The sequence below is a fragment of the Nomascus leucogenys genome, unplaced genomic scaffold, assembly GCF_006542625.1.
Source record: "Nomascus leucogenys isolate Asia unplaced genomic scaffold, Asia_NLE_v1 Super-Scaffold_576, whole genome shotgun sequence".
NCBI classification, from domain to species: Eukaryota; Metazoa; Chordata; class Mammalia; order Primates; family Hylobatidae; genus Nomascus; species Nomascus leucogenys.
The window spans coordinates 325,330-334,760 of record NW_022095784.1 but is presented as its reverse complement, the minus strand read 5'-3'; the positions used below and the strand labels follow the sequence as shown (position 1 = coordinate 334,760).

The window sequence follows — 9,431 nt, the reverse complement described above, 5'->3', positions numbered from 1 at the left end:
AAAGGTCTCCTTTTGCAGTCCGTTTAGCTCCACATTGCTCACATTTTAAGATTTTGCTTGGTGATGGTCACTGTTCAAGCTAACCCCCAAGCATGTACTGAAATGCTGTCTGCAGTTCTTTTTTTTTTTTGGAGACGGAGTCTCACTCTGTCACCCAGACTGAGTGCAGTGGCGCGATCTCGGCTCACTGCAAGCTCTGCATTCGGGTTCATGCCATTCTCCTGCCTCAGCCTCCCGAGTAGCTGGGATTACAGGCGCCCGCCACGTCGCTCGGCTAATTTTTTGTATTTTTAGTAGAGACGGGGGTTTCATCGTGTTGACCAGGATGGTCTTGATCTCCCCATCTCATGATCTGCCCGCCTTGGCCTCCCAAAGTGCTGGGATTATAGGCGTGAGCCACCGTGCCCGGCCCCTGTCTGCAGTTCTTAAAAGGGACCAGAATGGGTCAATCCAAAATATGCCAAGTTGGGGCTGAGCGTGGTGGCTAACTGTAATCTAATCCCAGCACTTTGGGAGGCCAAGGAGGGCGGTCACGTGAGGTCAGGAGTTCAAGACTAGCCTGGCCAACATGGTGAAACCCCATGTCTGCTAAGAAAAATTACAAAAATTAGCTGGACGTGGTGGCGTCTGCCTGTAATCCCAGCTACTTGGGAGAGGGAGGCAGGAGAGTTGCTTGAACCTGGGAGGTGGAGGTTGCAGTGAGCTGAGATGACGCCACTGTACTCGAACTTGGGTGACAGAATGAGACTCTGTCTCAAAACAAACAGAAAAAAAGAGATCATAAGGTTGACAAAACAGGCTGGGTGCAGTGGCTCATGCCTGTAATCCCAGCACTTTGGGAGGCCGAGGTAGGTGGATCACAAGGTCAAGGGATCGAGACCATCCTGGCCAACATGGCGAAACCCCGTCTCTACTAAAATACAAAAAAAAAAAAAAAAAAAGAAAGAAAGAAAAAAATTAGCTGGGCATGATGGTGGGTGCCTGTAGTCCCAGCTACTCAGGAGGCTGAGACAGGGGAATCACTTGAACCCTGGAGGCAGAGGTTGCAGTGAACCGAAACCATGCCACTGCACTCCGGCCCTGGGTGACACAGTGACACTCCATCTCAGAAAAAAAAAAACAGCCACATTGGCATGTAAATTATTCTGAACTGAGACATTTGAGAATCAACAGATCTAGAAAGAACCTTCTTGGAACTTCCCTTTTCTGACTAAAAGCAAAAACCTCTGAGAAATGATGAGTGTTGTAAATTCTCTCTCTGGGGAAGTTGTATGAACATGAAGAAGACAGCATTAGCCAGGTGCGGTGGCTCATGCCTGTCATCCCAGCACTTTGGGAGGCCGAGGCGGGTGCATCAACTGAGGTCAGGAGTTCGACACCAGCCTGAACAACATGGTGAAACCCCGTCTCTACTAAAAATACAAAATTAGCCGGGCGTGGTGGCAGGCGCCTGTCATCCCAACTACTTGGGAGGCTGAGGCAGGAGAATCACTTGAACCCAGAAGGGGGAGGTTGTAGTGAGCTGAGATCGTGCCACTGCACTCCAGCCTGGGCAACAAGAACAAAACTCCATCTCAAAAAAAAAAAAAAAAAAATTCCATCTCCTTGTCTTGTCTCTAATACCCCAAACAGCTCAAGGAGAGGCCAGTGTGTGTACCTTTTTGGGGCACATACATCAACACATAAACCTTCCCCTAATCCAGAAAACCTCTCTACACAGCTAGAAAGCAAAGGCAATTATTGGCTGGGCCCAGTGGCTCACGCCTGTCATCCCAGCACTTTGGGAAGCTGAGGCGGTTGGATCACGAGGCCAAGGGTTGGAGACCAGCCTGACCAACAGGCTGAAACCCCCGTCTCTACTAAAAATACAAACTTACCTGGCTGTGGTGGCGCGTGCCTGTAATCCCAGCTACTCAGGAGGCTGAGGCAGGAGAATCACTTGAACCCAGGAGGTGGAAGTTGCGTTGAGCCAAGATTGTGCCATTGCACTCCAGCCTGGACAACAAGAGCAAAAACTCCATCTCAAACAAACAAACAAAAAGGTAATTATTTTATTACTGAACTGGCATGAAACCTGAATGGGATGAACATGTCAGGCAATCTATAATAAAGGATTGCTAAACAGAAAGAAATCTTCTGGCCAGGCACAGTGGCTCATGCCTGTAATCCCAGCACTTTGGGAGGCTGAGGCAGATCATGAGGTCAGGAGTTCGAGACCAGTCTGACCAACACGCTGAAACCCCGTCTCTACTAAAAATACAAACAAATTAGCCGGGCACGGTGGCGGGTGCCTGTAGCCCCAGCTACTCGGGAGGCTGAGGCAGGAGAATCTCTTGAACCTGGGAGGTGGCAGTTGCAATGAGCCAAGATTGTGTGCCACTGCACTCCAGCCTGGGTGACAGAGGGAGACTCTGTCCAAAAAAAAAAAAAAAAAAAAGGTAAAGGCATAAAGAATGGCTATAATTCCAGAACTTTGGGAGGCTGAGGCAGGAGGATCACTGGAGCCTAGAAGTCAACACCAGTCTGGGCAACATAGGGAGATTCCACCTCTACAAAAAACTTGGGCTACGCATGGTAGGTCATGCCTGTAAACCCATCACTTTGGGAGGCCGAAGAGGGTGGATCGCTTGAGGTCAGTAGTTCGAGACCAGCCTGGGCAACATAGGGAGACCCCGTCTCTACTAAAAATACAAAAATTAGCCAGGTGTGGTGGTACATGCTTCTAATGCCACTTACTCGGGGAACTGCTTGAACACAGGAGGCAGAGGTTGCAGTGAGCCAAGATGTTGCCACTGCATTCCAACCTCGGTGACAGAGCGAGACCCTGTCGTAAAAAAAAATTTTTTAAATTAAAAATTAGCTGGGTGTGGTGACATTCAGCTGTGAGATAAGTGAGTACTCACATGAGCTTGTTAGTTGGAGTATTGTTATAGAGAATTGTTGAAGCATTGGCTCTTGCATGTAACATACAGTCTCCATAGAACTTTTCTATTAAACTAAAGACCTTCTGCACAGCAAAAGAAACTACCATCAGAGTGAACAGGTAACCTACAGAATGGGAAAAAATATTTGTAATCTACTCATCTGACAAAGGACTAAGATCCAGAATCTACAAAGAATTCAAACTAATTTACAAGAAAAAAACAAACAACCCCATCAAATGTGGGCAAAGGGTAGGAACAGACACTTCTCAGAAGAAGACATTTATGCAGCCAAAAGACACATGAAAAAATGCTCATCATCACTGGCCATCAGAGAAATGCAAATCAAAAGGACAATGAGATACCATCTCACACCACTTAGAATGGCCATCATTAAAAAGTCAGGAAACAGGTGCTGGAGAGGAGGTGGAGAAACAGGAACACTTTTACACTGTTGGTGGGACTGTAAACTAGTTCAACCATTGTGGAAGACAGTGTGGTGATTCCTCAGGGATCTGGAACTAGAAATACCATTTGACCCAGCCATCCCATTACTGGGTATATATCCAAAGGACTATAAATCATGCCGCTATAAAAACACATGCACACGTATGTTTACTGTGGCACTATTCACAATAGCAAAGACTTGGAACCAACCCAAATGTCCATCAGTGATAGACTGGATCAAGAAAATGTGGCACATATACACTATGGAATACTATGCAGGCATAAAAAAGGATGAGTTCACGTCCTTTGTAGGGACATGGATGAAGCTGGAAACCATCATTCTCAGCAAACTATCACAAGGACAGAAAACCAAACATCACATGTTCTCACTCATAGGTGGGAGCTGAACAATGTGAACACTTGGACACAGGAGGGGGAACATCACACACAGGGGCCTGTCGTGGAGTGGGGGGAGGGGGGAGGGATAGCATTAGGAGATATACCTAATGTAAATGACGAGTTAATGGGTGCAGCACACCAACATGGCACATGGATACATATATAAGAAACCTGCACATTGTGCACATGTACCCTAGAACTTAAAGTATAATAAAAATAAAAAAGGAAAAAAAAAGTCAAAAATAAATCCATATCAAATTTGGTATTACCAACCTCACATTATGAAATCTAAGTATCTTGAGACTTTAACATAGATTCTTATAATCAATAAATGAAAATATTTGTGATATGTAAATGTATGATGTTGCTTTTCCTTTATATACACATCAAATGTAGAATATTTTTATGTTCAAACTGTAGTAATACTATATAAATTAACAATATTTTACAGGATGCTTATTCTGTTCCAGACACTATACGAAGTCATGTTATATAGATTATCTTGATTTACACATAATCTAGTTCTTTGATTTAATGAGACACCTAAGAGGAATATACACTGTGTCTATTTTATAGAGGAGGAGCCAAAAGCAAGAGAGGCATTGATCATACCTCATTTACAAGGAGGAACTAGGGTATACCTGCTTGTAATGGCAGAAAACATTGTTCAGCTGCACCTAACAAGGGAAGTGAGAAAACTTCTTTTAAAAAATGAGTAAGAATGTACAGAAAAAATTATTATGTGATGAGAAAATGATATGCTTAAGGAATAATGCAGGCTGAATTTGTCTATAATTAAAATTTTTTATAAAAATGCTTTTCATAGTGTTGTTTTAAGCACCATAAGAGATAAAAATTTAACTGATATTATTTAAAAGGAAAATGAAGGATGGCGACTGGACTGGTGGGGGTATAACAATATTCAGATTGGAAAGGAAGAAGGGAAACTGCCTTTATTCACAGATGACACTATCATGTATATAGAAAATTCAATGAAATACACAAAAATGCTTCTGAACATAAAAACAAAAAATTGGGAATTGCAACTAAAAAAATTCTACATATAATAGTATGAAAAACAATATTTAGGAAAAATCTGGAGAGAAAAAGATGTGAAAGGCACATACACTAAAAAACACACAATATTCCTGAGAAAATGAAAAATCACAGAAATAGAAAGCTGTACATTTCTCAGTGGTCAGATTTCCTATTGTTAACATGCTAATTATCCTCAAATTGATCTATAGATTCAACAGAATCCTAATCAAATTCCCAACAGGACTTTTTTTGACATTGACACACTGACTTTAAAATTTCTATGGAAATTCAAAGGACCTAGGAAGAACTAACTTTGTAAAAGAACATTGTTAAGGGACTAATACAGCCTAATTTCCAGATTTACTATCAAGCTAAAGTAACCAACAGAGGGTGAAATTTGTGTGAGAGAAAAATCAATGGAAGAGAAAAGAGTGTCCAGAAATTGACCTTCAAAAAGTATACACAACTGATAGTCTGCCAATTTCCAAATGTCATTCAGTGGAGAAAAGTTAGTCTTTACAAAAATAGGTCTAAAATTATCAGATATATGTAAGCAATAGGTACATTTTTAAATAAAACTTTGATCTGTATCTTGTGCTGTTTACAAAAATTAAAACCTTGACCTTTGGATAGGCCAAGTTTTCATAGATACATCAAGAGAAGCACAATCCATAAAAGAACAAATTGATCAATTGGACTTCATCAAATTAAAAAACTTCTCTTTGACACTGTTAAGACAATGAAAGGGAAAAGCCAAGTGAAAAATTTGCAAATCATATATCTGATAAGTTATTTACATCTAGAACACAGCAAAGATTCTCATCACTAAATATGATATCCAGCAACACAATTTAAAAATGGGAAAAAGATCCACAGAAACTTCAATCAAGGGGAGATAAGGATGGCAAATCAGCAAATATACAGATGTTCAATAGCAGTAGTCATTAGGAAATGCACATGAAACCCACAATGAGATTCCACTAGGCACCTGTTAGAACCTGGGCTGCGCTTGTGATGTCAGCGCTGCTCCGCCTCCAGGAAGGAACCTGGGCTGTGCCTGGCTGGCAGTCTGCTAGCGACTAGAGCAGCAGGGTTCAGGAACCGCAGAAGCTGGAGACTTGGCACCCCAGCGAGAGCCACTATGGGGGACCAGAGGCCGCAGGACCGGCTGAGGTCCCCGGGCATGGACTCCAAGTCCCGGTACTGTAACCAACCGTCTTCCAAAGACTTTCAGATGCGCAAGCACGGGCGCCTGAAGTTCCCATCCATGGACACCCAGAACTGGGTATTTGTGAAGGAGGGCCTGGACGACTTCCGCTACGGCTGTCCGTCTCCCGAAGACACTCTCGTTTGTCGCCGTGACGAGTTTTTAATGCCAAAGAAACGTCTCAGAGGGTCCAAAGCTGACCCCAAAAGCAGGCAGAAAAAGCTCCTCAAGAAAGCGGCCCTATTTTCCAAGCTCTCTCCAGCGCAGCTAGCACGGAAGGCATTCGTAGAGCAAGTGGAAGCCGAGATCATGGCCAAGCATCCCTTGGCCATGTACCCCAATCTGGGAGAAGATCTGCCTCCAGATCTCCTACTGCAGGTGCTCGAACAGCTGGATCCGGAGAGGAAGCTGGAGGACGCTTGGGCTCGTTGCGAGGCCCGGGAGAAGACAACGGAGGTACCCACTGAGCCTGGTCAATATCCCTGTGGGGAATTCTGCCGGCAGCCTCCCGAGACTGGAGGGTCGCATCTGAGCCCGGAGCTTCCTAGAACTCCGGTGTCCAGTCTCCACCCGCAGCCTCCCAAGACTCGTCCGGGGTCAAGTCTCCGACCGGAGCCTCCCAAGACTCGTCCAGTGTCCAGTCTCCGCCCGGAGCCTCTCAAGCTCGTCCAGGTCAAGTCTCCGCCCGGAGCCTCCCAAGACTCGTCCAGGGTCCAGTCTCCGCCCGGAGCCTCTCAAGACTCGTCCAGTGTCCAGTCTCCCCGGCCCCGCCGCCAGGCCTCCCCCGACCCCGCCGTCCGGTCCAGTCTCCGCCCGAGCCTCCAGACCGTCCAGTGTCCAGTCTCCGCCCGGAGCCTCTCAAGACTCGTCCAGGGTCAAGTCTCTGCCCGGAGCCTCCCAAGACTCGTCCAGGGTCAAGTCTCCGCCCGGAGGCTCCCAAGACTCGTCGGGCATCCAGTCTCTACTCAGAGCCGTCTGAGACTGGCGTGTCCCATGTCAGCCCGGAGCCTCCCAAGACTCATCGGGCATCCATTCTCTACTCGGAGCCGTCTGAGACTGGCGTGTCCCATCTCAGCCCGAAGCCTCCCAAGACTCGTCCGGGGTTTAGTCTCCACCCAGCTCCTCCCAATTCTCCGGTGTCCGGTCTTCAGCCGCAGCCTCCCAAGACTCGTCGGGCATCCAGTCTCTACTCGGAGCCATCTGAGACTGGCGTGTCCCATGTCAGCCCGGAGCCTCCCAAGACTCATCGGGCATCCACTCTCTACTCGGAGCCGTCTGAGACTGGCATGTCCCATGTCAGCCCGGAGCCTCCCAAGACTCATCGGGCATCCAGTCTCTACTCGGAGCCATCTGAGACTGGCGTGTCCCATCTCAGCCCGAAGCCTGCCAAGACTCGTCCAGGGTTCAGTCTCCGCCCAGCGCTTCCCAATACTCTGGTGTCCAGTCTTCAGCCGCAGCCTCCCAAGACTCGTCCGGGGTCCAGTCTCCGCCTGGAGCCATCTGAGACTGGCGTGTCCCATCTCAGCCCGAAGCCTCCCAAGACTCGTCCGGGGTTCAGTCTCCGCCCAGCGCCTCCCAATACTCCGGTGTCCGGTCTTCAGCCGCAGCCTCCCAAGACTCGTCGGGCATCCAGTCTCTACTCGGAGCCGTCTGAGACTGGCGTGTCCCATGTCAGCCCGGAGCCTCCCAAGACTCGTCCGGGGTTTAGTCTCCGCCCAGCGCCTCCCAATACTCCGGTGTCCGGTCTTCAGCCGCAGCCTCCCAAGACTCGTCGGGCATCCAGTCTCCGCCCGGAGCCATCTGAGACTGGCGTGTCCCATGTCAGCCCGGAGCCTCCCAAGACTCGTCCGGGGTCAAGTCTCCGCCCGGAGCCATCTGAGACTGGCGTGTCCCATCTCAGCCCAGAGCCTCCCAAGACTCGTCAGGTGTCCAGTCTCCGCCCGGAACCTTCCGAGACTGGAGTGACCCATCTGCGCCCGGAGCCTCCCAAGACTCGTCCAGGGTTCAGTCTCCGCCCAGCGCCTGCCAACACTCCGGTGTCCAGTCTTCACCCGCAGCCTCCCAAGGCTCGTCGGGCATCCAGTCTCTACTCAGAGCCTTCTGAGACTGGAGTGACCCATCTGCGCCTGGAGCCTTCCAAGACTGGAGTGACCCATCTGTGCCCTGAGCCTCCCAAGACTTGTCTGGTGTCCAGTCATGGTCCGGAGCATCCCAAGACTCCTCCAGGGTCCAGTCTCCGCCCGGAGCCTCCCAAAGCTCCAGAGTCCCATCAGTTCTCCAAGCCTCCCAAGAAAGAACTGCTTGGGGAGGATACACCAAGCACAAATGGGTGCATTTCTGACTATCTTCAACCTAGATACAAATCCGAAAAACTGCGTGAATTTTTCAAATGGGCTGCAAACTTCGGAGTTGATGAAGAAACCATTTGGAATCTGTGTCTATTTCCCACCATGTACAGAGCAACCCATGACGACCAAAAGTTGAAGAACATAAAGGAGTGTTCCTCAGAGCTGAAGTACACCATGCAGCTGGGTGAAAAAGACAAGGACAAATTCTTATCCCAAGATAAACACCGGGGCAGGAAATTCCACAGGCGATCGAATGTTTATATCACTCAGCCTGTGAAGATGACGTATGGAGCATGGTACCTCAATCCTAAATTGTGGAAGAAGCGAAGAAGTGATGAACCTTTGACTGACCCCCAGCTCGCTGTTAAAAAGTCCGACGAAGCTGACATCATGGACGATCTTTATGCACCAATCGCCTTCAAAGATTTCATTCTAAAAAAGGGCTATGAAATGCCTGGAATCATCGAAAGGCTGTTTGCGAGGAAGGGATGGACTTATGACTCTGTTAAGACCCCTATTGAAAAAGCAATGAAACTTTACAATTATGAAGACATCACAAAGTCACCAGATTAGGCACTTTTCAATTGACTACTCGATTGGGTATTTCTTGCTCTCATTTTAATGATCAATCATAATTTATGGTGACTGGCCCCGTGGATGTACAACTTCGGCAACATCTCTTAACTCAATACCTAATGTTTATCAATATTTCTTAATGACCTGCTTTGGCTTCATCATTTCATATATTTTATCAATTATGTGATTAATATTCACATATACTTTTTCACACTGTTGAAGCATTGTGAATATTACATCATCATGTCAATTATTTGTAAAAATACATAAAACCAGAAATTATTATGATTAGAATTATTCTTTAAAAGAGAAACAGGCTCGGGCATATTTGCTGATGCCTGTAACCCTCCCCGCTTTGGGAGGCCTAGGTAGGTGGATTGCTTGAGCCCAGGAGTTGAAGACCAGCCTGGGAAACATGGTGAAACCTGGTCTCTATAATAAAAAATCCATAAATGTTGAAGCATTGTGGATTCCATTTTTGGATTTTTTATAGAG

At 47.0% G+C, this 9,431-nt stretch overlaps 1 protein-coding gene across 1 annotated transcript; it reads left to right on the top strand.

Annotated features, from left to right (window-relative positions):
• The first annotated feature begins 5,946 nt into the window (after positions 1–5,946).
• On the top strand, positions 5,947–8,933 carry LOC115833686 (putative protein FAM47C). Its single transcript, XM_030808405.1, has 2 exons — positions 5,947–6,930; positions 7,164–8,933. Exons 1-2 carry the CDS (start codon positions 5,947–5,949, stop codon positions 8,931–8,933), a joined length of 2,754 nt encoding a protein of 917 aa, XP_030664265.1.
• Positions 8,934–9,431: the final 498 nt, after the last annotated feature.

Excerpts from the sequence above, each read along its gene's own strand:
- LOC115833686 (XM_030808405.1), top strand. The coding sequence starts at position 5,947 with ATGGGGGACCAGAGGCCGCAGGACCGGCTGAGGTCCCCGGGCATGGAC. Across the intron at positions 6,931-7,163 it reads CAAGACTCGTCCAGGGTCAA|CCGCAGCCTCCCAAGACTCG; the intron begins GTCTCCGCCCGG and ends TCCGGTCTTCAG.